The sequence below is a fragment of the Meles meles genome, chromosome 5 (assembly GCF_922984935.1).
Source record: "Meles meles chromosome 5, mMelMel3.1 paternal haplotype, whole genome shotgun sequence".
Classification (NCBI taxonomy): domain Eukaryota; kingdom Metazoa; phylum Chordata; class Mammalia; order Carnivora; family Mustelidae; genus Meles; species Meles meles.
The window spans coordinates 139,649,985-139,677,928 of NC_060070.1; the positions used below are offsets into that span (position 1 = coordinate 139,649,985).

Consider the following 27,944-nt stretch of genomic DNA (forward strand, 5'->3'; position numbering starts at 1 on the left):
ACCCCGAGTAGAGAAGTATAGAGAGTTGGGAAATATTGAAGAATTAGTTTTGACCACTCTTGGTAATGAATTGGATCTGGGGGAGGTGATGGAAGAGACAGTATCAAAAACAACTTGTGGATTTCTCTCTGAGCATTTAGAAAACTGACCTTGCCATTCCTAAGGAAATGATCAGATTGGGGCACCTGGGTGGTTTAGTCGGTTGAGCATCTGACTTCGGCTCAGGTCATGATCTCAGGGTCCTGGGATTGAGCCCCATGTTGGGCTCCCTGCTCAGCAGAGAGCCTGCTTATCTCCCCTTGTCCTCCCTGCTCATGCTCAAGCATGCGCTCTCTCTCAAATGGATCTTTAAAAAAAAAAAAGTGATCAAAGTAAGAGCAAAATCATTCACTTTCAATAAAGTGAATTTGAAGTTCCCGTAAAGTATTGTTTAGAAATTAGAGTAGCATCAATAACAGAACAGTTCAGACACCATCCAGAATTTTTCCTTTGTATGAAACTGTCACATTTTCACAGTAACCCAATGAGGCGGATGCTGTTGTTATCCCCATTTTACAAATGTGGTAACTGAGACCCAAAGAAGTTAAGTAATTGGGCCAGAGCCAATACAGTTTGTAAGTTGTTTTAAATCAGTTAGAAGAGCCTTCTAGGCCAGAAGCTTACATGTAGAAATATTCAGCTTATCCATGTTCAAGCCACAGGAGTGAATGAAGTTGTCTAGGGAGAGTTGAGCTATGGGAATTTCCGTGATTAAATCAAAGTCTGATAGACACAGAAAAACTGTAGAGGAGAGTGGGAAGGAGGAAGAGGAGAAGGTCTCCCTTTAGGTTGCCTTAAAAAAAAAAAAACCCACAACAAATGTTAAATTGTTAAAAAACAAAAATATCTGACTCCTTTATAAGCTAGCAAATGGGTTACAAAAGGTTCTTAACTTCTGCCAGAGAGTGTGTGGAACATGAACCTGTTACATCAGCACTTGAAGTTCTGCCACTTACGAACTATAGTTTCTATAAACTTCTGCAAGTCACTCCTTTGCATTAGGATTAGGTTCAACTGCATGAAACAAAATCATAATAACTTAAGATAGGAGTTTATTTCTCTCTCACGGAAAAATGCAGAGGCAGACAGTTCAAAGCTATCACGTGTAATGGCTCCATTAAAGTCTTAAGGACCTAGGTGCCACCTAGCTTACTGCGCCTTCATTACTAGGAGGTGACCCTTGTCCTCATAGTGGCTGCCAAGTTCCAACCATCACAGCTTTGCTCTAGAAAACTGGGTGAAGGGAAAAGCAGATCAAAGAAATGGCACATCCCTTCACTTTAGCAAACTTGGCAGAAGTCACAACACTTCAGCTTACAGCTCAGTGGTCAAAGGTTGGTAATATTTCCACACGTACCCTCAGAGGAGGCTACGAAACAGTCATTCAGCTGGGCAGAAAATCAAGAAGCTTTCACTAAAGAGAAGGAAAGAATGGATATTGGCAGGCAACCAGCCATCCCTGCAGCTGTCAATTTGCTCTTTTGTAAAATAAGGATTAACATATTGGCTTTACCTCTTCTGTTGGTTTGTTGTAGGGATCAAATAATACAATGGGCAAGTGCTTGATAAGTGATAAAACACTTTTCAGATAGTTGCCTGAGAATGGCCATTGACTCCTCTTGCACACAGTGGGTGTTTATATTTTGAATGAGAAAATTGGAAAAAGTTAAGATTTTCCACTACTGTGTAGCTGCAAAAAGGCAAGAAATGTGAATTGGAAAGACAGGATATTTTTCTTCAATTTTTGCCTTTCAGTGACAAGGCAGTTTCAGAACAACCAAGACTGATATTTGATTAGCTCTGCAGTAAAATGTCTCATCAGTTTTGCCAAAATGTCGCATCGGTTTTGCCAAACTCAGGCACTGTCTGAGGAAGGCAGGAGAATTATCTATAGGGACAGCAGTTGTCTCATTAACCCAACTGGTCCTTCCCCTTCTGACTTCTGCTAACATAATGAGGATTCCAGGACCGCACTGAGGGGAATGGCTCTGTGGTTAGGAAACTAGTTGCCCCGACGCAAAGTATAGCCCGTGACTGTGCCTGGAGATTCTCAAAGCAAAAGAAATTCGTTTCCCTGTGAATTCCTGACTGCCCTAGATTTATTTTATCTGGGAATGTTAATATTCTTTTTAAGTTTTGAGTTTGCCTCCAGAAAGATGATGCTTTTGCCTTTAATAACAACCTTTAAAGATTGTTCTGTCACACTGAGCAAAGTATTTCTGTTACCTCTCATTATACAGGTGCTTTGTATATTCCATATCCGTTTCCCATTCCTCTCCGAGTGGAATGGTATTTGCTTTGGCATGGTACTTTCCACTTTAGGATTTCAAAGGATAGGAGCTTCACCTTCTCCTTCCTTAACTCCCCTGTCCCATCTCTCAAGTGGTACAATGAATACGTAACAAATATTTGCAGGGTTAACGCACCATAACCTCATGGGCTCATGGGCTGTGAGCGATATCTCCCAAAAGTGCCCGTGGGGACAGAGAGGGGGTCAGAGGCCCAACCTTGGCCCATTTCTTGGGACATCTCTGTTTTTCCCTTCCTTGACCTGAGGCCTTCTCATCTAACACCTGGAAACTTTGGAAAGGGGACAGGGACTAGGACAATCAGGGCTAATTTAGTTGTGACAAGTTTTATCATTTCACCTCAGAAAAACTGGAAAGATGCTTTATCAATTAAAAGACCGAATTGTGGGGCACCTGGGTGGCTCATTGGGTTAAAGCCTCTGCTTTCGGCTCAGGTCATGATCCCAGGGTCCTGGGATCGAGCCCCATGTCGGGCTCTCTGCTCCGTGGAGAGCCTGCTTCCTCCTCTCTCTCTGCCTGCCTCTCTGCCTAGTTGTGATTTCTCTCTGTCGAATAAATAAAATAAAAAAATTTTTTTTTTAATAAATAAAAAATAAATAAAAGACCGAATTGTAAGTAAAACGTTCTAACTCACCGTTTAACTTCTGCAATGTGGGGAGGTTTCCCAGTTGGAACCAGGGCCGTTCAGTTGGTTTCATTGCTGCTCTGGAGCATTTGATGGCCATTAGCTGTGCTTTCTGGAGCCCTCCAGCAAAGACCCAGCAGCCGGCCTCCCTCGCACGCTGTCGGACGAGATGAACCAAGAGTACATATAGACAGAACATAACCACAGAACCTATCAACACCCTAGATTTGGAGTCAGGACATGTTTAATGAGAACACACTAAGTGCCAGTTATTAGCCTAGAGTTTTCATGTGTTCCTAAAAGGATTCTACAATCTGAGAAGTAGATATGATCCTTCCTTTGCTGATTGATTGTGAGATCAATAAATGAACGTGCCCGTACCCACAGAGCTAATCGATGATTAGCACTTAGAATTCAGTGTTCACAGTTCAAATTCTAGGCTCTGGGGTCAGTATATTCATCATTAAAAAAAAAATAAGAATTTTAAAATATGCTCCTAATTCGATGTGAATTCAGAACTTCTTGGGAAAAATTGATGACTTCCCCAGCTGAGACCTCTTTAGAAATTGAACATCTTTCTTGGGGCGCCTGGGTGGCTCAGTGGGTTAAGCCTCTGTCTTCGGCTCAGGTCATGATCTCAGGGTCCTGGGATCAAGCCCTGCGTTGGGCTCTCTGCTTGGTGGGAGCCTGCTTCCCCCTCTCCCTCTACCTGCCTCTCTGCCTACTTGTGATCTCTCTCTCTCTATTGAATAAATTTAAAAAAAATTTTAAATTATAAAAAAAAATTGAACATCTTTCATACAGAAGAATAATGAAAGGTCCCCAAAGGAATTATTGACAGGACAAAAAGAATAGGATATTTACCTCTGAAAAAAGACTAATGGAGCTCAATTTCCGTGTTCTGAAACAAGGACAATTACGAGTTCCTCACGAAGACCTCAAAAAATGCATCAGTGGTTTCTTTCTTTTCTGAATAATGGTTCAGGCAGACCGAAGTTACAGCAATGGATGGCAATAACACAGAAATTATACACACAGGGGAAAGAGAGCGAGGCTGTTTTAGCAAGGACCCGCATTCCTGCGAAAATATTTTCTCCAGGAGCATAGTTTAGATTTCACACAGTCACTATGCAAATGACAAACGGTGCTGAAAAACCGGTCTGTGAACTAATGGGAGATAAACGAGGAAACTGTTATGTCATCCGAGAAAGAAAATGAGAAATCTGAGCTTAAAACGAGGTAGACTCAGGCAATGACGCCTCCATGGGATCTGAGGTCTTTGCAAGGTGCTCTGTCATTTTTTTTTTTTTTTTAGAATTTATTTTTATTTATTTGACAGAGAGAGAGAGAGATCACAAGTAGGCAGAGAGGCAGGCAGAGAGAGAGGGAGAAGCAGGCTCCCTGCCGAGCAGAGAGCCCAATGTGGGGCTCAATCCCAGGACCATGAGACTATGACCCGAGCTGAAGGCAGAGGCTTAACCACTGAGCCACCCAGGCGCCCCTCATTTCTTGTTCAATAGGTAACCCAGGGGCCATTATTATGAGCTCTTGGAACGAGCTCGGGGGGGGCGGGGCATGGGGAGGCTGAGGAGTGTGTTAACCTTGACAGTATCATGGGAAAAGAGACTCTTTGAAAAGAGTTGAATTAAAAAATTTACACACTGCTTGGTCTTGTACATCCTCAAGCCATCCACGAGGTTTGGGGTGTGAGAAATGACTGACCCCTCTTTAGACGGAGGAGCTCTGAGCCCCTTTAACTGCCTGTCGGAGTTTGTGGATTCTGGGCAAGTCCCCTGAGGCCTCTGCATCTAATTCCCTGCACCTGTAGAAGGGAAAAGTAAAAAAAAGACACTGCCTTGGCATTTTGGAAATGATGCCCCATGGAATGCTGGTCTGTTTTGAGACCTCAGTGGTGTCCCACTAGGGAACACCAAGCAGCCATATTTGTGGTTTAATTAAGTTTGGGAACCAAAGCATTAAAGTTTATAAGTTGGTTTTTTTTTTTTAAAGATTGTATTTATTTATTTGACAGACAGATCACAAGTAGGCAGAGAGGCAGGCAGAGAAAGAGGGGGGAAGCAGGCTCCCCGCCAAGCAGAGAGCCTGATGCGGGGCTTGAGCCCAGAACCCTGAGATCATGACCTGAGCTGAAGGCAGAGGCTAACCCACTGAGCCACCTAGGTGCCCCAAAGTTTATAAGGTTTGTTGCAGACCTTCTCAGAGCCTTAAAAAGGCTAAAATGTGATTCTTTGAGAACATGGTATGTTAGCCATAATTGTAGAGCAACAACATTAGGAAATTTGATACCCTTCCTACATAATGGAAATGTTATGAAGAACTAATGAGGTAATAAATGGAAAAGCATTTGGAAAGAGGGGCGCCTGGCGGGCTCAGTCAGTAGAGTGTGTGACTCTTTATCTCTGGGTTGTGAGTTTGAGCCCTAGGATGAGTGTAGGGATTACTTAATTTTTTAAAAAGCACCTATTAAGAATAAAGCACTATATGAACATTAGACATGTTTAAAGACTTCAGATTCTTTGAGGGTTTTGGCACTGGCTAGCATCACTGAAGTGATCCTCCTCCTGACCCACCTGAAGGCTGTGGATTTAACTGGGAAGAAGGATGTTAGATTCTAGGCTTTGGTAGGAATGCCATAGTATGTTTTCTGCAGTGTAATTATTAGACTGCTCACACCGAAATTACCCGGGCTGCTTATTAGTGCATTCGTGTTACTGGTTCAGATAGGTGACCAGGGATCAAAAGTTTTAGCAGATACTTGAGTTGATTCTTATCTGCACTGAAGTTTGAGATGCACAGCCTGGAGGGTCTTGGCATAGAGTTCAAAGCCTGCAAACTTCACATAATTCCTTAGTGGTAAAGTGGTAAGGAACTTCACACCTTTCTGGCCAGGTGGTCTGCCTGAAAATAGAGGAGACTTTTTATTTTTAGATAACTTTTATTGAGTCTCCAGTCTATGCCCCCAAAGGGTGTGTTTAGTACACACCTGTTTATCCTTACAAGTCAGTATTATTCCTAGGTTGTGGGAAAGCAAGCGGACAGGACTTCCCGAAGGTTACACAGTGAATTTGTTAGAGCTCTTTGGTTGGAAGTGAGAGAGAACCCAACCCACTTGGGCTTAAGTTGAGAAGAGAATGTATTGATTCATATGAAAAAAATGTCCACTGTTAGTATGCTTTCAGGAAGGGCTGGATCCAGGAGCCCAAATGATGCAGTGAAGTCTCAGTTTCACCTGAGCCATCCCTCCTTCAGTTCTTTTCTTCTTCTCTGTTGTTTCAATTCTCAGACAGACTCTCCCTTCAAGGTGGCAAGAATATTCCCAGCAGCTTCATGCTGTAGAACAGGGGTCGGCAAACTGTAGTTACAACGGCTGGCGGCCTGGTTTTGTAAATAAAACAGTATTGAACATAGCCATGCCCATTTGTGTACTTTTGTGTCTGTTTTCATGCCCCCAGGAAGTTGAGTATTTGCAACAGAGCTGTATGGCCCATAAAGCCTAAAGTATTTAGGATTTGCCTTTACGGAAAGGGTTTGCTGACCCCTGCAGGAAAAGCCAGGTTTTGTTGAGGTTTGATTTTGAATCTGTGAGAGGCACTTCTTATTGATTTCTAGATTATCAGACTCTAGAGTCTGATGTTTTAAGATAAACAAAGAATCAGGGCGCCTGGGTAGCTCAGCCAGTTAAGCATCTGCCTTTGGCTCAGGTCATGATCTCATGTTCTGGAACTGAGTCCTGCATGGGGCTAGCTGCTCAGCAGGACCCTGCTTCTCCTTCTCTCTCTGCTCCTCCTCCCAGGTGCGCTCGCACTCTCTCTCTCTCTCTCTCTCTCTCTCTCCCCTCTCAAATAAATAAATAAAATACTTTTAAAAAATGAACAATGAACCTACATTACTTAAAGATTGTTGTTTTGGATTAACACAAGACTTGGGAGTTCATTTACAGTTTAAATAAGTTCCATTCCCAACACAAATATATTCTATTGATTAAAAGAACAACAGAACGTTCTGTTAGTTTTTGTAGTCATTGCGGGCTTTGGTGGGTGAAGGTTAGATTCCCGTTAGATGAAACAGGAATTTTGTTTATAACAAAACATCTATTATGGTTTATAACATGTTATCTCAATAAATAAAACAACACAGACATACATAACTTTAAATTTTATTTTTTTAGATTTTTTTTTTTTTTGACAGAGATCACAAGTAGGCAGAGAGGCAGGCAGAGAGAGAGAGAGAGAGGGAAGCAGGCTCCCCGCCGAGCAGAGAGCCCAACTGCAGGACTCGATCCTAGGACCCTGAGACCATGACCCGAGCCGAAGGCAGCGGCTTAATCCACTGAGCCAACCAGGCGCCCCCATAAATTTAAATTTTAAAAAGACGTTGCCCCCACCTGTCTGGTCTGTTAGCAGTGCTCTTTGTTCATTGACTGCCTGTGGTCGTGGAATGCAACTATCCTCTCCGCACAGTGCTTAGAAAATAGGAAGTATTTGACATAATAGGATTGTTCCCTCTCAAAGCATTGGAAATTACCATTGTGGCTTAGAGATTTTCATATTAACCGAGTCTGAGTGAAGGTTTTTAAGTTTATGGCCCCTGCTTTGACCAAGCTTAGAGAGAGCCTGTCTAATGGGCAATCCCAGTTGAAACAGCATGTCTATTAATAGCCCCAGCTGAGTCCAGAATCGAGGCTCATTGGCTGGTCTCACTGAGGCTCAGTGCCTGGTCAGCGGCTCTTCCCTGACTGATTGGCTACGGGCGGGGGCGGGGCCGCGGAGAGTGCAGCATTCTGATTGGCCCACGTTTGGTCACATACCCTCCTCCCCCGCGTCAGGAGTGAGGTCATCCTTTCCTGAACCACCTGGACTGGAAGTGGAGAAAGACGACTCCAGAGGAAAAGCAGGACCCTTTTGCCACCTTCTGAGAGGCCAAAAAAGAACTCATACCCACTCATAGCCTGTTAAGTGGTGGGTTCGGGATCTGGACCCACATCCTCCCGGTTTTAAAACTAACATTGTTTCCACTGTATGCAACATACAGCTTTTGCTGAGTGAAGCAGATCTGACTCTATCCCAGGCGAGACTCTTGTCCCTGCTGAGTTCCTAATCACAGCCCATGGCATGGGTGCAGAGTAGACAAGGTCCTTATGGTTCTACATGTCCTACTGACCTGGGGTGGGTCTCCTCCTGCACGCAGGGATGCCTGTATTTTATGACCTCTCAGGTTAGGACAGACAACTGGTGTTTCTCTTGCTGGATTCGGATCCGTTTCTATTGGTATCTGTTTTGTACGGAGCCTTTTCAAAAAGAGCCTCATGTCCATGCTCCTCCCAGGAGCCCTCCTGTAACTCCAGCAGGACGATGGAGGCTTGAAGAGCCGAGCTTTCCTAGAGTGGGCCGGCGTTCCTGAAAACAGACAAGGCTTAATTAATAGCAGGTGTTTCTTGGAAGCCTCGTGTCTTTGTGGCCGTCAGTTCCCCCTCCATTTCCCCGAGGGTAAGGCGGGGATGATGATAATTGGACTGCCTCGTGAGATTAGTGTGGGGTCACAGAAGACACTACTGCCAGCGTCTTGGTCAGTGCCTGGCACAGACTCCGTAAGTAAAAAGGGGTGGGTGTGTCGTCGCTGTCCTCCTCATCCTTGTCAGTGACGAAGGAAGCACCATTCTGTGTGGGATCTCCCCTCCTGGTGTCGGGAAACCAGCCGCCCTCTTACCGGTGTGCCAAGTTCCGTAAACCACGTTAGTCTGGCCGCCGAGCCTCTTTCCGCTGTGATGGCCTGTACTTCTGAACCAGTTAAGCTGTTCCCTTTGCTCTTCTTACAAGTCAGTGCATCTTAGGGCCCTGAATTTAGGGCCATGCTCATATTCCTCTAGGATTTCACTTACTGCTTTAAGAGAAGACGAGCAGAAAGACTCGGGCCATCTTTGGTCCCATGGGATCCATGCATTCCCTCTCTCCCGGCCCTCCCCATACTGGCACGGTGTCCTTGTGTCCTTCAGCCAAGGTGCCTGTAAAGGATGGTCTCAGTCTGTTCAGTGTTCAAGGCAGCGGCAAGCCTGTGAGCGCATCCTTTGGGCCCCACTCCTGGCAGTGGGGGGACCTCTCCACTGGAGATTTCAGGCAGAAATCTCCAGAGCCAGAAGAAAAAGAGAGAGTTGGCCAAATGCCTGAGCAGATAGGCTAAGAAGGATGGGCCCAAGTATATGCTTCTCCCACCACGTCCCGACCCTCAGGAGAGCATCACACCGGAACATCCTTTATTGGTTCTTCCCTGGCGAAGAATCCTTTTTTTGTAGCAACGAGACTGAGAAGCAGCTCTCAGCGTGTATGTCTACATGTCCCTGCAGAGGCACCATGGGCAAGACTCACATGTCATGATGGTGTCTGAGGGTTGTGTCCGAAGTGTAAGTGTGGCTTCCTGTGCGGTGTACTTGGTGGCTGCCAGGCAGAGAAGGCAGCTCTTTGCCCCTCACTGGGGCCTGCGACACTCACACCAACTTTGGATTGAGACGGATGAACCATTTGTTAAAGGCAGCTGTACCCCCATGAACACTAGGCTTGGCCTGTATCGGGTTCATACACCTGCCTTCCATCCATCTTTGACTGATGGTAAGGGACGGGGAAGAAGGAGGTGCTCAAAGGGTTGGAGGACCGGGTAAGTGCAGTGAAGGTCAAAGAAAGGGCCGAGCGAGAGGATGGGTGAGAATACCTGAGACCCTTGTACTCAGCGATACTAACACCAGTGGGGTTTTGGGCAGCATGTCTGTGTTTGCACTGAACCCGTTCGTGGCCCCGTGGTCAGTGGGGCTGTGCTGTCTTCTCTGCCACCTCCTTATAGACTGATAGGCGCTCTCCGAACCAGGTAACCTTCCTTGGGCCGAAAGAGCCTCCCTGGGCCCCCACGGCCCCCTCCTCTGCGGCCCACCCCTTGTCCCCTCTACCCCCCTCCTCTCCACCTTCTTCCCATTCCTCAACGGACGCACAGGACAGGAGCTCCTGATTTTTAGATCAAAAACATGTCTGTCCTTTTTTTGTTTTTGTTTTAAACATACTTCATGGTTAATACAGATTAGTCCTAGGTGGGACCAAATCTCTCCAGAGAGTTCTGGCCTCCCTAAGACCGTGTGGTGTAACTTTGGGAGTGAAAAGGGGAACACACAGGCCTCTTTCTCCTGCAGAAACCTACCTACCCATCCTTCATTTCCCTGCCCCGAGGTATCTCTGTAAAACGGGAAGTATCTCTCTCAAAGCGGGGAAGCCACAGGCGTGGAGCATTTCCTGCATGCCTGGGTAGCTGTGTGCTGTCGTCCTGCCGCTGTGAGGGAAGGTAACGCCACCAGCGGGAGAAAGGCCACACTGGGTGTCCCCTGCGTCAGTAACCAACCACCGGACCTCACCTTCATCCCGAACTTAGCCACCACTCCCAGGATGGCAAGATGGGGTGAAAACCCCTTCGGGAAGCTGGAAGAAGAAGTGAAGTTTAGCAGATCTGCTCCATAAACTTTCTCTTTCAGGGTTCACTTTGGGTTGAGAGGCAGGTATCTAGTTGGTGAGAGTCTTAGGTCCTCCAAAAGCCTAAGGAGCACTTGGCACCTGGAGAGATTTATGGGGGCGGCGATGGGGGTGGGAATGCCTTCGCCTCTGGCTCTGTTGATGACTGGGTGCCAGCTAGCAGAAGCACTGTGCCATCCTCCCTCCCTTCTGAACTTAGGGAAACATTGTAGGACTCTTTCTAGGACACCAAAGTTGGTTCTTCCTTTGGGTAAGCCTTGAAGACTAGGCCACCATGGGAGAGACAATGGTAAGGGTGGTAAGGTGCCAACTGAGCCCCCCCCCCCCCGCCCCAGCCCACACTCCCACGGCATGCTCTAAGAAGCCTCCCCAGGCTGCCAGAAGGGGTGGGCTTCAGGGCACACACAGACACAGGGGCCTGGATTCTAATCTCTCAAATCCCGCCTCACTCAAGTCTCTTCCCTCTTGCTTTTCTCAAGGGACAGGAAAATCACATCTCTCCCCCAACGCTCCCAAGCAGAATGAATTCCAGACTGCCTAGTTGCTTGAAGAGCATTTACCTGGTTGGAAGTGCTGGGAAGACCCCCTACCCCCCACCCCCAAGAGCTCCACTGGCCAGCAGAGCTCAGCAGCTCAGCTGTCTGGCCTCCTGCCTTTTGGTTCAGTCTTCTGTCCTGCAGTCGACATTCAAGCTGATTCATGTCTATGTGAGCAGTTTCTCCAGACACCTGTGTCCTCTCTCTGCAGCACGAGGAAGCCGCCTTTGAGAGCAGTGGGCTTGGGCCTAGCAGCCTTTACATCGTCTGTTTCAAAAGAAGGCCGTTCTTACAAATGCCCCTGGCCTGGATGCCCTTCCCATCCCCTTGTCTTCGTCCCATTCTCCCCCATGCTCCTGCGAGGTGGGACACCACTTTGGGCTGAGCCTGGTTTTACTTTCTGTTCTTCCCGTCCTTGCTCTGGAGTGCCAATCCTCGCTTCCAATTTCATTATCTGGTGGTGAAGCAGCCAGGTTGGGAGCCAGCCCCTCTCGTCAAATGAATTGGGGGAAAACGTAATGTAGATGATTAAAATATAAATCAATTAGAGTAATCCAGTCTGCTCAATAATCTGTACTTAAGAGCTAAACATCTTGAATTTAATAACGTACTTATTAAAGATCCGTTTAACTCTGGGGCTATAATTATGCCTTTATAATGTTCTGTCAGCTTCTTGCCACTCTAGGTTTTTTTTTTAAAGGCACTCCTAATTTCTTATAATTATTTTAATGTAATTTTGGAATAATTTTTATTCATTTTTTAAAGTTGGATTATGAAACAGCTTTTTGTTCCCGGTGGTGCATTTTTCTTAAGACAACCAGCAATACTAATTTTATACATTTCAAGAGGTGTCTGAATCGAAACTGGTGTCCTCATTCGTTCACTTTTTAACAAACTGTTATTGGATGCCAGTTGTGAGCACAAACCTCAGTATCAATCCCGAATAACTCCTATCCTGATTTTTTTTTTTTGAGGGATTCAGCATATAATTTCTTCCTTTATCAAACTTTTAGAAAATTTTTTTAAAGATTTTATTTATTTATCTGAGAGAATGAGTGAGAGAGAGCATGAGAGAGGAAAGGGTCAGAGGGAGAAGCAGACTCCCCAAGGAGATGGGGGCCCAATGCGGGACTCGATCCTGGAAGTCTGGGATCATGACCTGAGCCAAAGGCAGTTGCTCAACCAACTGAGCCACCCAGGCACCTGTCTTCCTTTAACAAACTTTTAACAGAAGTGTTTCAGGTTGGCTAAAGTTAGAGAAGTCTCAAAATGGATACTTTAAAAATTTTACCTTTCCTGGGGCACCTGGGTGGCTCAGTGGATTAAGCCGCTGCCTTCGGCTTGGGTCATGGTCTCAGGGTCCTGGGATCGAGCCCCGCATCGGGCTCTCTGCTCTGCGGGGAGCCTGCTTCCTCCTCTCTCTCTGCCTGCCTCTCTGCCTACTTGTGATCTCTCTCTCTCTGTCAAATGAATAAATAAAATCTTTAAAAAAAAAAAAAAATTTTTACCTTTCCTATCTTAGACCAGAGATACAAAAGAAAGAAACATGGAAACTCTCCCAACCCCATGCAGATACCGAGACATGCATGAACTTGTGCGTGGACTTTCAGTGGTATGATGGCCCCCCGAAGCCTGTTGGGATCTGTAGGGACTGCTGTTTAGAGAGGTCCTAGCAGATAATTCTGGGTCAGCCACTCAGAAGTTCCTGAGACCCAGGCAGGAAATGAGAAGCTTCTACTCTAAGTTGTGGGAAGCCACAGAAAGCCGTTGGGAAAAGCAGGTTTCTGGAAGTGTAATCTCGCAGTAGTATAAAATATAGGTTTGAAGGCCAGAGGCTGGGGTTTGGAATGGAGGTTTGGGGACTTAAATCTGGATAAGCCACACTCAGGTTATAAATGAAGGTGAGAAATGGGAACAAGGCGGTAAGTTTGAAAGAGAAAGCGATTGTGTGAAAATCGGGTCACTAGATAGTCCTGACTTCCTTCCTGGACTCAAAACCCCCGTGGTTTTCCCACAGTTCTCACATCTGTCTCTCCCCCCATGGTGACTCAGCTACTGAGCATCTTTGAAGAAGCACCTAATCAAAGCAATGGATAACATTTATTTACTAATTTTTGAAAGGATTTTGAAAGATTTTTTTAAAAAATCTTTTTAATAAATACTATTTCTTTTAAATAAATACCATTAAATCTTTTTAATAAATACCATGTAATAAATACCATTTATTAATTTTTTTTAAAGATTTTATTTATTTGAGAGAGTGTGAGCATGCACGTAAGAGAGAAAGAGCACGAGGTGAGGGAGAGGGAGAAGCAGGCTCCCCACTGAGCAAGGAGCCCGATGCAGGGCTCGATCCCAGGACCCTGAGATCATGACCTGAGCTGAAGGCAGAGGCTTTAACCCACTGAGCCACCCAGGTGCCCCTAATCAAAGTCTTTTTTAAAAAATGCAAAGTCAAAAAAAAAAAAAAAATGCAAAGTCTTGGGCATCTGGGTGGCCCAGTGGATTAAGTGTCCTACTCTTGAACTCAGCTCAGGTCTTGATCTCGGGGTTGTGAGTTCAAGCTCTGCTGAACATAAGGGGTGGGGGGGGGGGTCTTCACTTTCTCTCCAGTCGTGAAACACAAAAACTTCAGCCAGTGCCACTTCCTAGTCCTCCCTCACGTTGATCTGGAAAGTTGCCAAGAGCCCGTGATTCTGCCATCTGGTTGGATCTCATTGTCCGTCAGGTCCCTTCATGCCCTACCTGTGTTCCAGTCACTTCCCCTTAAAAGGATTGCAGTGGCCTCTCGTTACTCTCTGCCACCTGTGTCTTCCAGTTCATTGCTGTTTCAGTGCTAGTCCTAGAAATAAATCTGTGTTTTCTCGATCACGCTCATAAACATGAAGCCCGTCCCCCACCTGGACACTCTTGATCTCCTTCACTGTCTTCTACTTTATCTTTAATTTTCCCCTCAAACACAGCTCTTCGAACACAGTGCACAGCTGACTTAGTTGTCCTGTGTACCGTCGGCCTCTGCCCTCCCAGCCAAAGAAAGCTCCATGAGTTGGTGTTCTTAGCTGTTCTGTTTGCTGACCTAATTCAAGCATCTGGTATATGGTGAGCACTCAGTACATATCTGTTGCCTGTCATAATGTCCATGCCTATCTTCACATTCTTGTCCTTTCCTCTCTGGTTGTAGAATAAAACCCAAATGCCTAATAGAAACTTCCTGAAGCTTGCCTGCTGGAGCTCCAGACTCATCCAGCCCCCATCCCTCACCATGGCTCTCCATCTCACGTAGCCTACGTGATGCTCACGATCTGATGGGTTTCTGGACATGCCGTGTTCTTTCAGCCTTCTCTGTTTCTTTGGGGTCCGTTCTCTTTCCGGAGATCTATTTCTCTGTCTTCCCCACGTGGGGGGAACACTTCCTCCTTTTTCAAAGTCTGGTCAAAAATGCCACCCCCTGTGGGTCTCCTCCAGGGTTGAGAAGAATTAGTCTCCCTCTTCCTTAGGCTTCCTTTGAATTCTGTATGGTTGCTCCTGGCGTGCAGTGGAGAACCCTGGGTCTCCTCCCCGCAACTCACATCTGGGGCTTCTTGGTATCTGCCCCAGAAACGATCGCAGTGTCTGTTAGGGTGGCACATAGTCACTTACTGTGGGGGTTGAAGGGAGGAGCTGCTGTGCGTTGGACCACATAGTCAAAGGTTTGAGGACCGTCACCACGCAACATGTCCAGATTGTCGCCGTCCTCACCCCCATACCTGTGCCTGCCCTGTGTTCCCTGTTTCCATCAGTAAAGGCTGTCACTCCGCTGACCTGAATCTGGACATTGGGAGTGATCCCCCTCCTCTCCCTCGGGTCACCCAACTAGGCCCTGTTGACTTTGCTCCCAGACATCTCCCAAATCTTCCCTTCATCCTGCTGTGGGGACCCTTTGCCAACCCGTCATCTCTGTCACCAAGCACACCATGTGGCATGTGCGGGGAGGTACCACATATCTGTTTCTTGAATCGGTGAATCTCTGAGTTCAAACCACTTCAGGTGACAACAGGCAGATGACCAGGCAGTGAGACCGAGCTCCTGAGAAAGCCCTAATGTTGCAAAAGTCTGGGCAATTCCTCTGGAGATGACGTTAGAGGCCCAACAGAGTGGTTTGGGGCCAGTACCCCAGCTCATGATGTAACCGGACTTTCTAGAACGGTGAAATCTCTCCCCCGCTCCTGATTTTGCTGAGGAGGTGACTTTTTCTAATTATCTCTGTCCGAAAAATTCAAATCCAGGTATATTTCCCTCACTGGGATATGTAAATTCTCACGTAAATGAGATAAGGGTTTGTTTGCTCACAAGTGATGAAAGAGGTCAGGGCGATTGTGACCTCTAAGGAAGGCTCCACAAGACGTGATGAGTTTGAAGGTCTTCACACCCTCACACATGGGCTTACTGGGATTAGTCCAGATGTTCCCTCAAGTCCCTTTCAGCTTCCAGCTTCTAAGAATAATACTATTATTATAGCAAAATGACAGGAACAAGAAAACTTAGAGTTGTAAAGTCTCATGAAGGGTGAGCCATTCTAAAATCAGCCTCGGGTGAGGACACTCCCTCGACAGATTCGGGTGCAGCTTTGGGGCTGGGCAAAGCAGGAAGGAAAGTCGTGGGTGGCGGAGGCATTGGCTTTGGAACAGGCAGTTGATAAATGTTTTCTCCCTCCTCTTTTCTCAGCAGACGGTGGGGTAGTGATTGCATCTACCAAGTCTTATCTGAGATCTTGCTGGACCACTAGTTACCCAGACTGTCACTTGACTCCTCTGATGCCCTCTTCCTGCCCCCCTGGGGGACCCTGATGTGTCAAGAGGGTTCTGTTCCTCCTTTTTGCCCTCCTCCTCGGGTCTAAGTTGAGGGCTGGGTACATGTGCGGTGCTCTGGGTCGGTAGGGTTTGGCTGACTGTCTCCAGGCTGTAGAACACATTGATATGACTTCCATTCCAAAAGACAAAAAAGAGAAATGGAACTTCGATCATGTGGTTTCTGTGATCTGTAACCATGGAAAACGTTGGCCATCTGTGAGGATCCCATTTTAACACTTTTTCCTCCCTCTCTCTTTCCACCTCTTTCTCGGGGGAAAACAGCTGAGGAAGTGGAGAGGCTGGCGGCCATGCGTTCCGACTCCCTTGTCCCAGGCACACACACCCCTCCCATCCGGAGGAGAAGTAAGTTTGCCAACCTGGGAAGGATCTTCAAGCCTTGGAAGTGGAGAAAGAAGAAAAGCGAGAAGTTCAAGCACACATCTGCAGGTAAGATGATTGCTTCCCTCATTCCTCTTTGGGAGCTGGTGGACTTCAACTCTGTATGTTAATTAGAATTTAGTTACCGTAGATGATCTGAACTGAAGTGGGGGGGGAGGGGAATCAAGCCTGAGGATTGCTCTTGTGTCGAAAAAATCTTGGGTGCACTTGAAAATGGCTTTCAGATCCCGCGTGTTTCTTTGTATTTCCGGCTTTTTGTTGTTGTGTTTTGATCCGCCACTTGTGTTCAATCTATAAATATCTGAGCTTAGAATTCCACCTTTTCTGTGATTGAATGCTTTTATTCCACCACTGACAACCCATTTCTTATTATTCAGCCTTTTTTTTTTTTTTTCCACTGCTGGGTGAAGATCAACACACAGCAGAGAATAAGTTAGATATGGTCTTTGGCAGAGGAGAAATCTTGAATGAACGGTTGTTGGACATGGCAGGAACACTCAGGAGAATGAAACCTGAGCATCCCTGTAAGGGCAGGAACAATGCTACAGCTCATGGCTTACGTGGGCAGCAGAAGAATTGGAAGAAAGTCAGCCTAGCTGAGAGGTGGAGAGCCTAGATTGTGGACTCAGACTGCATGGGTTCAAGTCCCAGCTCTGATACTTATATGACCTTGCTCAGTTTTTTTTCATCTCTGTACCTCAGTTTTCCCATCTGTAAAATAGGGCTAAAAACAGTACAGGATTTAAAATTGTGAGTTTATGTGGCAGGCTATGTGGATCTGTTTTAAATGAGCAGGAGTGTGCAGAGGGAAGTGTATAAGGAAAGAGGTTTGATTCCCCCCTGTGGGGTTTGAGAGAAGATGATAGAATAGCGATGCAGAAGCTTTTGGTTTGTTTTGTTCTGATTTGGCTCATTAAATGCTCAGGTCATTCCAGGTCTACACACCAGGGCTTTCCTCTGCTCCATCCTCTTTATCCTCAAAAACTCAAGCGCCCTCTCTCCCCCTGAGAATCATCACCTCTTCTGTTTCTTGGTCCCCTCCCCCCTTCTTCATCCCCAGTTAACCAGGAAGTAGGAGATGGGGCTGCTGGTTGTACCTGAACTTGAGTCCACAGATCTGGGAATTTTATTTTACTTTTCAAAAGATCTATTTATTTGAGAGAGAGAGAAGAGGGGAGGGGCAGAGGGGGAGAGACAAGCAGACTCCCCAACGAGCGCAGCGCCCCATGTGGGGCTCGATCCCAGGACTCTGGGATCATGATCTGAGCCAAAGGCAGATACTTAACCAACTGAGCCCCCCAGGCACCCCAAGATCTGGGAATTTTAGTGCTAATTGCTGTGGGGAATGAAAGTGAATAGCAAACATAAGAAAGATGCAGAAAGTCTTGAAATCTTAAATAGTTCTCATGGACACCACCAGTTGATGTTTCCCGACTCTTCCTTTGATGGAAAACCCAATGTCCTGTTGCTATAATCTGTTAATTCTTGAGATGAGAACGAACCTCCAAATGTGAGAAATCTCAAAATTGCCGTCCCTGGGACTGAGTCCCAGGGATGTGCCTGACTACATTCTGCAGCCTCGGGGTCATTGTCCAGGTGTAATGCAACCTGCAGGCCTTCCATGTATTTCTAGAAGCTGCGGAGACATTGACATGGGAACCAAACCTTAGAGGGATGACAGCTCTGTATACCCCCACCCAGGGTGAAACTACATCACTGTCTCCGGAGAAATGTTAAGTATATCCTTTAGACAAAGTGAGGTGTAAGACACTTGAAGAATGAAAAAGGGAGTGTTTTGTGAACACTGGAAAAAAGAACAAAGTTTCAGGGCACCTGGCTGGCTCAGTCAGTTGAACCTTGGTTTTGGCTCAGGTCATGATCTCAAGGGTGGTGGGATTGAGCCCGCATCAGGCTCCAAGTTCAGCAGGGAGTCTGAGATTCTCTCCCTCTGCCCCTCACACACTCTCTTCTTCCCTCCCGCCCTCTCATAAGTCTTTAAAAAAAAAAAAAAAAATGTTCCATGAGGTCCCTAACAATGGTCTTCCTGACTCTGCTATGGAAAATGGCTTATAATGACACAAATACTTATTTAACTAATGGCCGTTCATCAGCATGAATCCGTGAACCATGGTGTGGCTGATGCCTTTCCTCCGGGCTAATCAGGACCTTTGTCTTGTCTGTTTGGTGAGACCTTGCGATAAAGCTCACATCCTTCTTGCATGGGAAGATAAGTATGCTGACTTCTAGATGTTGGAAAACTAGTCCTTTGACAGATAAAAATACAGGGACATCAGATGACATGTGGATTTTAAGAGTTTAAACACTGATTTCCTTTCAGAGTCTTTGGGGAAAAAAAATTAAAACATGTGACGGGCAAAGTTGCACTTTGAATCATTCTTATCATTAACTATTCTTAGCAAGTTCTTGTGACCTCTGAGGCCTAACAGATTAATTTGGCAGTTGAATGTGATATTTGTATGTAGGTTTGGGATTTTTTTGTTGTTGGTTTTTTTTTTTGTTTTGTTTTTTTTTTTTTTGTATTTTTAAGGGACATTCAGCTCCTGAAGCAGAAAAGGTTGAGGATATACTACGGAATATCTTTATATCCAGATAGATGGAGGGATGCATGAACTGAGTGAAACAATTCTAGTTTTTGTTTTTTTTTTAAAGTCAGTGGTTTGCACTAGAGTATCCTTTGTATTTAACTGGATTCAGAATATTATTCCTTATTTTTAGAGAAACTTATGGTGCCAGTTCTTAGCCCAAAGGAGAAAAAAATGGACAACGCAAGGGTGTATGACATGATAAATTATATATATATTCAAATAAAGCTTTGAAGCACAAACTTTCCTATGCATTGATAAGAGGTAGACATTTTCCTATGCATTGATAAGAGGCAGATATTACATACACAAGAGGATCGATTGATTATGGGGTTGTTCATGGTTGGCCAGTTTTAGCTGGCGTGCATATATTCGTCTTGCCTGTGTGTGTAATGCCCTTTCATATGTAAAATAATGTCCACAGTTTTAAATACAAAGACTGAGTCCATGTATCCATTTATAGTATGCATTTGTAACTTCTTTTTAAACAAGTGAAAGGACAACACATGCTTGCCTGTTTGTACTTCCACGGTGAGTTCCACTGAGTTCCACTACAGTGTGCCATCATTAGCTAGTCCCGCAGTTTTCCTGTAACTCAAGTTACGGGACAGGGCTGTCTGGGTATACCACCTTCAGAGATACGCCCAGAAATACTGCTTTGTAAATTGCATAACAATAAGCAAACTACATGGGAAATTTACAATCTCCACGCGTCCCTTAGTTTTGGCGTCAACAACTGTATGCATTTTTCAACTCTCTCCCTATCCATATCTCGGGCTGCTCATACATCCTTCCTATTCCAGGCCAAAGGCCAGTGTCCTGACAAGGCCTTCAGCAGTAAGCCCCTGAGACTGAGCTCCAGATGGTGGCAATAACCCTGGAGGAGAAAACAGCCCCACATTGCACCGTAGCCGTAGGGATACAACAGGGATGGCTAGAAGGTAAAATAACAGGTCCTCCAGGACGTGATCTTTACAAGCTCTCTGGCCTGCCCTCCGGGGCCCGGCCCGGGGCCTGCGAATCCAGCCTGACACGCCCAGCTTCCTGCGTGGTGTCGGCAGCACACCCCCACAGCTGCTCGGGGAACAAAGACAAATGATAACATCCCCTCCAAATTAGAACAGGCAGCGCCTCCCCAAAATAGTCCCTTGCAACCCTCTTCTCCAAATTCCTTGAAAATGAGGACTGTATTTATAGAAAAATAGAACTGGCAGGAATAAACCATGAAGATGCCACTGAGTTATGCTTTTATTTCCTCTTTGACAGAAAATCAGAAGTGGTAGGGGGTTGGCCCTGGAGATCTGCGACGTGCCAACATTCTCTTTGTGCTTTTAAGCATTTCCGCATACCTAAGGCTATGAGCAACGCAATATTTTTAAAAATTAAAAAAAAAAAAAGAAAAAGCCTACCCATGCTGAAACTGGACCCGCTCTGAGGATGTATAACTAGGGACCAAAACCAGACCTTGTCGGTGACCTTGTGGTGTGCACAGAGTAGTGGGGAGGCAGGCAATTAAAACACAAGAATACAGGCAGGATCACAATTGTGACAAGGGCAGTGAAGGAAAGGTGCTTGGAAAAATGAGGACACTAGATGCAGTATGAGAGATCAGAGTAACGAGCCCGAGGAAGAGAAGTTTGAACTGAAGTCTTGTGGAGGAGTAAGCATTTAGAAAATGAGCCCTCCAGGCAGTAAAACAGCTTGCGCAAAGGCCCTGTGGTAGGAAAAAATTAGGGATGAACAGGCTGGGAAGACAAGGAAGCTAGCAGCTAGAGAGTGGAGAGCTGGGAATATGGTATCAGCTGAGGCTGGAGAGGTCACCAAAGGCTGGACCCTCACTGGGCCTTCATTCTGCACAGCAGATTAGAGAAGGGTATGAGTGATTCCAGGAAGACTGGTTAGGCCATATGCGAGTTATGGTGACTTGGACTAATATTTGCTAGTAGAAATGGATTGGATTTGAGAGCTGTTATAAGGAGTAAGTGACAGGACTTAATGTCCAGTTGGGTTGAAGAGGGAGAGAGATAAGTGTCACATTCAACACTCTAGGGTTGGTTTAGGGTATATGGTGTGGCCTTTCCTGAGACGAGTACTTTGGAAGAGTGGCAGGCTTGGAGGATGGGGTTGGGGAGGGGGTGGGAGGGGAAGGGGAGAAATGATTTCCATTTCAGGTGTAGATTGGAGTTGATTTTGTGGCATCCAAAGCTGGGAGTTGAATATATGGGGTGCAAAAAAAGGGTCTGGACTGGGTGCGTCAATCTTGGGTCTTTGTGTACATTAGAGTGATGACCATGTAGGAACTGGGCTAGGGAACAAGCATAGAATGGAAAGAAAAGAGAGCCAAAGACTGTCTTAGAGACAAAGGAAGACTGTCATCACTAGTGACTAGAAAGAGGAGGATAAACTCATACAGGAGATCAAAAGGCAGTGACTTTTTCTGAACGATTTATTTCATTTAGCGTTATACACTCCGGCTCCGTCCATGTTGTTGCACATGGCAGGATCTCATTCTTTTTATGGCTGAGTAATATTCCATTGTATATATACACCACGTTTTCTTGTCCCATTCACGTGTGGGTGGACACTTGGGCTGTTCTCATCATTTGGCTCTTGTGGATACTGCTGCAATAAACTTAGAGGTACATATATCTTTTCAACTTAGTGTTTGTTTTCTCTGGGTAACTGCCCAGTAGTGGAATTGCAGGATCATAGGGAAGTTCTATTTTTAATTTTTTGAGGAAACTCCATACTGTTTTCCACGGTGGCTGCTCCCATTTGCCTTCCCAGCAACAGTGCATGAGGGGTATTTTTTTCCCCCACGTCCTCACTAATATGTGTTAACTTCTTGGGTTGGTTGGTTGGTTGGTTTATTCTAGCCACTCTGGTAGGTGTAAAGTGATGTCTTGTGGTTTTGACTTGCGTTTCCCTGGTGATTAATGTTGGGCATCTTGTATCTGTTCGTCATCTGTTTGTCTTCCTTGGAAAGATGTCTACTCAGGTCCTCCACCCGTTTTTTAATTGGTGGTCGCCAAGGGGGAAGGTGGGGGCGATGGGTGAAACAGGTGAAGGGGATTAAGAGAACACTCACCATGATGATCGCTGAGAAATGTGTAGAATTGTTGAGTCCTTACATGCTATGCCTGAAAGTAATATAACACTGTATTATTAATTTTATTTTTATTATTAATATATTATTAATTTTATATAATTTTTTTAAAAAGAAGAGAAAAGAAAAAGGCAGTGGCCAGAGAGGTAGGAGGAACATGGGAAGAATGCCGTGTGATAGGAGCCAGGAAGGGAAAATGTTTCAGGGAGGGTATGGCGAACCACGTTCAGTATGGAGAAGCCAAGTGCAATACAGAGAAACAATCCCTGGAGCTCAATGACGACTTAGCAGAAGCTGTCTGGTGGATTATTTGGGGATCGATGCCAGATTAGCGTGGAGTGAGGAATTAGTAGGAGATGGGGGGAAATGGGGATAAGGTTTTGGAGGAGTGTGGCTGGGAAGTGGGGGAAAGTTGCAAGACGGGGTGGACTCTGGAGGAGGTAGGCGCGTCTCCAAGGACGTGTGCGTGTGCTTTGACCGCAAGGGGCTGTCTGTGTGCTTTCTGACTTGTCATCGTACAATGGAAGCGACAGAAGTGTGACAGGCCAGGGCGAGGGATCCAGTAGCAAAGGAGAGTGGGAAGATCTATGAGAGGGGAGAGGGGTAAGGTGCTGAGAAGCTAGGGGTGGGTGCGAGGTAAGACACAGATAGTAGGGCTCATATCAGAGGGGGAATGAAAGAGCGGGACAGCGGAGAGCCTGGCTGGGGGAAGAGGGCGAACTGGGTAGGACTCCATCTGGCAGCTGAGCTTTTCCACATCATAAGTCAGCTCATCGCTTGGTCGGGGGAGGCCAGGAGTGGGACCTGCAGAGCGAACCGAGTTTCAGATTGATGATTACGACACCACAGGGCACCTGCGACTTTTTCCAGTGGACTCGGTCATCCCAGTATAACTGTGGATAAAGCAGACAGTTGGGTCCTACTGGTGGTGGGATTTGGCCAGATGGATTAAAAAGTGGTGGTGGGGGGCCAGGGGAGCAGAGGAGTTTAGCGCATTTGTATCCATTTCTTGGGGCCGGTGTAACAAATCCCCAGAAATTTAGTGGCTTAGAACCATGGGAATTTATTCTCTCATGGTTCTGAAGGCCCAAAGCCCAGAATCAAGGCGTTGGCAGAGTTGGCTCCTCCTGGACCCTGAGGAGAAGTGTGTTTCGGATGTCTCTCCTGATTCCTGGTGGCTGCTGGGCTATCCTTAGCATTCTTTGGCTTGTGGCTACAACGCTCTAATCTCAGCCTCTGTCTGCACATGGCCTTTCCCTTGTGTCTCTCTGTGTCGCCAGTCTCCCTCTCCTTTCTCCTGTAAGGACAGTGCTCATTGGATGCAGGGTCTGCCCGATATCCAGGATCATCTCGTTCAGAGATCTTTCACTGAGTACATCTGCAAACACCTGATTTCCAAGGAAGGTCACACAGGTACGCTCTTAGGGCTTGAACTTATCCCTTTGTGGGAATACAGTTTAATCCACTACAATACTGACTTTAAATTGGATTTTAAAAAGGAAAGGTCCAGTGAATTGAGCACAATTAGAAAAGTCGATAGACTTGAGGTTCCAAAGGAGTCTAAGACTTTTAGAACCGTCAGCGGGTCTGGTAGCCAGAAGCAAAGTAGGAGGGCAGGGGGCACCTAGGAACACAGCCATGTGTCGAATTAGTGATTTTCAAAGCAGAGACAAAACACAGACTACGACCATGGCAGTGGGTAGCTGAGGTAGAGAGATAAGTTAGGAAATCACTGAAAACTTGGTAAGCAATCCCATCCACGAACAGACACACGTGCCTTATTTGCCAAACTGTGCGCCAATTTCATTTGCTATCTTCCATCAAGAAACAAAAGGAACTCTTTGGTTTTATCATTCAACTCATTCCTGAATTAACATTTTCTTGGAAAGGTTCTCTATTTCCCTTTTCCAAATGGAGAGGTTTCCGTGCATCATGTCTTTAAAGTACCACTCCCCGTGTGATTCATAGTCACCTTTTGAACCTTCACTCCAGCTGTTAGCATACCCCCCCAATATCCTGGTGGGATAAGGGGGCAGCTTTGAAATAGAACTCACTGATGACCTGTTCCCCTGGGACACGCCGGGGGCCTCCTGAACCGTGGCATTGGTTAGTGTCGGTAGATCTGTGTCAGTCCCACCTAACGGCCAGCTTGATTGCTTTCTTGATTGAAAGGCCAGGCCTGAATACACTGGGGGGCTCCCCTCGTGTTCATAATGGGATCCAGGAATAGCCTGCATGCTTTTGCCCAGCGTTGTCTGTACGTGATACCGATGTCATGGCATGTGTAGGCAGGACACGTACAGATGCTCTCATGAGCATGAGGCTCCATGCATGGAGCCCTGCTGCCCTTCTGCTCACCCCAGATCTCCCAATGGGACAAGAACCAACCCTGTGAGCTAACCACTGTACCTAGTTTCTGGCTGCCCCTTTCCCTCGGGCCCAGACTCTGCTTCCTTTATTTCCTGCATTGATGCACCCAAACTCACTAATGACTTGAGCAACCACTCCTTTCTAGGAATGCCTTCCTGGGAAGCCCAGGTCTCTGGAATTGGGGCTCTTCAAATCATTGTTGCATCTTGGTTAAGGAAAAGCATCTGTATTGGATTCTGCCTTTGGACATGGTGTGATGGGCTTCGGAGCCCTTCAGAAAGAGCCCATGGCTGATATCCAGCCCATGGCATGCGAACCCCACATTGCCAGTTCCTCACTACCAGGAATTCCTCGCATGTCCTGTGATGAGGGGAGGGTGTATGCACTTCTTGGAGAGAGAGAGAGAGAGGAACCCTGAGGTTTTCAGGGAGGCTCATATTGACATCCTTTTGGATTGAAGGATTCTTCAATCACTGTTAATAAATGGAACCGTTGGCTCTCTATCCAGCACAAGACCAGTTCTGCCCGGGGTAAAGGCCCTGTGGACCATCACTGGCACAGCCATGGAGCCAAATTTGTGCTCTTCCCACTCAGGCAGAGCGGTGAAATTGATTCATTGCAAACACTGGTGCTCGTGAACAGGCACGCGTGCACCTGAGAGGGCTGGTGTGCGCCTTTGCGCTAGGGCTCTAGTGTTGCCTTGGAGTCCCCTGTTGCGGCCAGCATGACAAATCGACCAGGAAATGTGAGGGGAAGAGGATGGTGAAAGAAAGACTTGAGAGATAAAGATATGGGGGCAGGACGAGCACTGAGGAGGATGTCCAACAGTGCCGACTTGATTCAGGGCAGTGAGGCGTTCTATAGCCCACAGGAACTATCTTCAGCTGGTTACAAAAGACTTTGCTACGTGCACAAAAACCCTCCAGACCAGGCCTGCTTTGCCCACTTCAGATCAACACCTGTAGGCAATGGCTGATGTTAGTACAATTGTCTCGTAAGAAATAAAACCTGAGAGTGATTTATGAGCTGTGCTGGAACAACAAGGACCAGGTAAGAGTTTATGACCCCAACCAATTTGCTCTCATCTAACTAATAAACACGTGGGAAGTCACGTTGGCGAGCGCACACAACACACAGCACAGACCCTTTCTCAGTGCTACTCAACTTTTCCGTCCTAAACCTTTTGTTAGGCTATTCGGACTTTAAAGGAGACGCAAGTCAGGGCCTCGTTTCGTCCTGGTCTCAAGCCTTATCGCGGCTTCCCACAGTCCCCTTTTCAAACTAACAATGTAGTGTTATCTCCTTAGGCAGAACTTAGGTTTTCAAACTTCTGTAAGCCACGGAATGTTCAGTAAAGGACATCAGCTTGGCATGTCATGTTCGTTCATGCGCCAGGCACCGCCATTATCCCCAAAACTATAATGAGAACATCCATGGCTCCTGCTTCCCAGAGGTTATGGTCTTGAGGGCAAGATAGATAAAAAAGCCAGCAATTACAGTGAAGTATCTGTGATATTAGAGGAGAAACCCAGAGGCTTCAAGAACTCAAATTAGACAAACCCAGCTGAGTTTACAGGTTAGCAGGAAAGACTCCCTAGAGAAGTGGATGTTTAATGAAGGTGTTAGGCAATGAACATGAGGGAGTCCTCTCTCCTGGTGGGAAAAACAGAGCCTAGGAGAGTCTGGAGAAGAGAGAAGGAGAGCTTGCCAATCCACAACTTAAAAGGGAGGCTGTGGTCTGAGAAGGATTGTTGGGGAAGAAACAGAGTAGTAAGAGATGAAGAAAAGGTAGGCAAGGATCTGCTCGTGATGAAGAGCCTTACGAGGTCTGGTCGGGAGCCTGGACTTTATCCCAGTGCAGCATTGTATAGAAGCTGTCAGGAGATACTCCTTTAAGAAGATCATTCTTCTAGCACAGGAAAAGTTTGGAGTGTGACCAAACTTCATTTTCAAGTTTATAATCTAACCACGTCTGTGTATGTGTGGAATGAGAGAAAACTGGGATACAGTTACAAGGGCATCTTTTTGTGATCATGGAATCCAATGGGATATTGAGTATTCCTGTTGATTTCATGCACAAGGAAACTGTTGGTGGAAGGTAGTGGGTGGTTGACGACGATGCGGGGACAGATGATGATAGCACAGACTAAAATAGTGACATCGGGCCCTGAAGACTAAGAGATCTTTAGGAGACAGAATGAGCCTAACTTGAATACAGATTGGTTGTGGAGGGTGAGAGAGAGGTAAAGAACCACTGAACAGGTAGGTGGGTAGAGGTACCACTCATCCCATCAGGGACACTGAAGACGAGTGGGTTGGTGGAGGAAATGATTCATTTGGGGGTATGCTGGCTTTCCTGTGCTTCTGAGATGCCCCAGATTGAAGGATATTGGTTGTAGAGAGCTGGGATCAGGAGAGGTCAGGCTGAAAATGCAGATCTGGAAGTCATGAGTGCCTGTGGGTTCATTTGAAGCCATGGGATGGCAACTCCACGGAGAAAATATGAAGTGGGAAGCAAACTATGGCTTCAGGCAGCACCTTGAGGACCACAGACCTCTACACTATACACCCAGGCAGTGGGGCCTTTGGGGAGACCAGTTAGACTTACTAGAGAGCTAGGAAAGGGATGGGTAGTATCACTTGTGCAGAACAGGAGAAAGTTCAGGAAAGGAGAAGGGTCCACTCTAGTGGGTCCTGACATGATGGTAAGGACTTGAGACATAGCCCGTGTGTTTAGTGACCACCATCAATCGTGTCCTTAGGAGAACAGTTTCGGGGAAGCCTTCTGGCTGAGAATTAGGAAGCATATGGTTGAAGTATGAAGGAGAGAAGAGGAAGTAGACTTCTTTCAAGAGGCTTTGCCAGGAGGAAGAAAGAAAGATAGTAGTCCCCCAAATGGGAAATGAGCTTGAGGGAAGGTGTATTTTAAGATTGACTGGATTATGTCAAGATGCAAAGTTTGCCTTAAGGAGGCTTTGACATTCCAAGGGAAATAGAAACAACAGCAGTGACTGTGAAGCCAAATGAATATATTTCCACACATTTTTCAGTAATGACATTTCTTGTGACTAGGAAAAACAAACATGCAAATAATTGAGCACTATTTAGCATGCATCGGATTTTAATAAGGAGTCATCAAATCAAGCTGTCTAGCCTTCAGCATCTGGCTGGATCACACATTCTCTTTGGATAACTGGATCCTTCCGTTTCTTTTAAGAAAGAAGCCGAGCATGGACATGTAAAGAATATTCTTATTTGCATCTCCATCATGACCCTGGAAGGGAACACCTAGGGGTTGGAAGGCAAAGAATCGCCCAGTTTAAAAAAAAAAAAAATGTCTGGTACATCCTAAAGACTCTGGAAATCGGTACCTTCAGAGAGTTGGGATGGTGAATATGTCATTGTTTCCTCTTAGGGTGACCTTCATCCATCACTCTTATGTGCCAAGGCTATAACATCCTTAACAACAGAGACACTGCCTTTTCCTCCTTGTCTCCTGGGATTGAGCAAACACCTGACATAGTGGGTACCTACTAAGTTCATATGGAACTAAAAGTCAGAGAGACCAGCCAACTGTATGAGCTCCTCTGTTTCCCAAGATC

General features: G+C 46.1%; 1 protein-coding gene across 9 annotated transcripts in view; it reads left to right on the forward strand.

Annotated features, from left to right (window-relative positions):
• The window catches only part of PHACTR1 (phosphatase and actin regulator 1), a 558,036-nt gene that overhangs the window by 336,297 nt on the left and 193,795 nt on the right, over positions 1 to 27,944 (forward strand). For all 9 annotated transcript variants that reach the window (XM_046005870.1, XM_046005873.1, XM_046005876.1 and 6 more), the window contains one exon: positions 16,147 to 16,311. In XM_046005870.1, the coding sequence (XP_045861826.1) occupies positions 16,147 to 16,311 (165 nt within the window). The remainder of the gene's footprint in view (positions 1 to 16,146; positions 16,312 to 27,944) is intronic.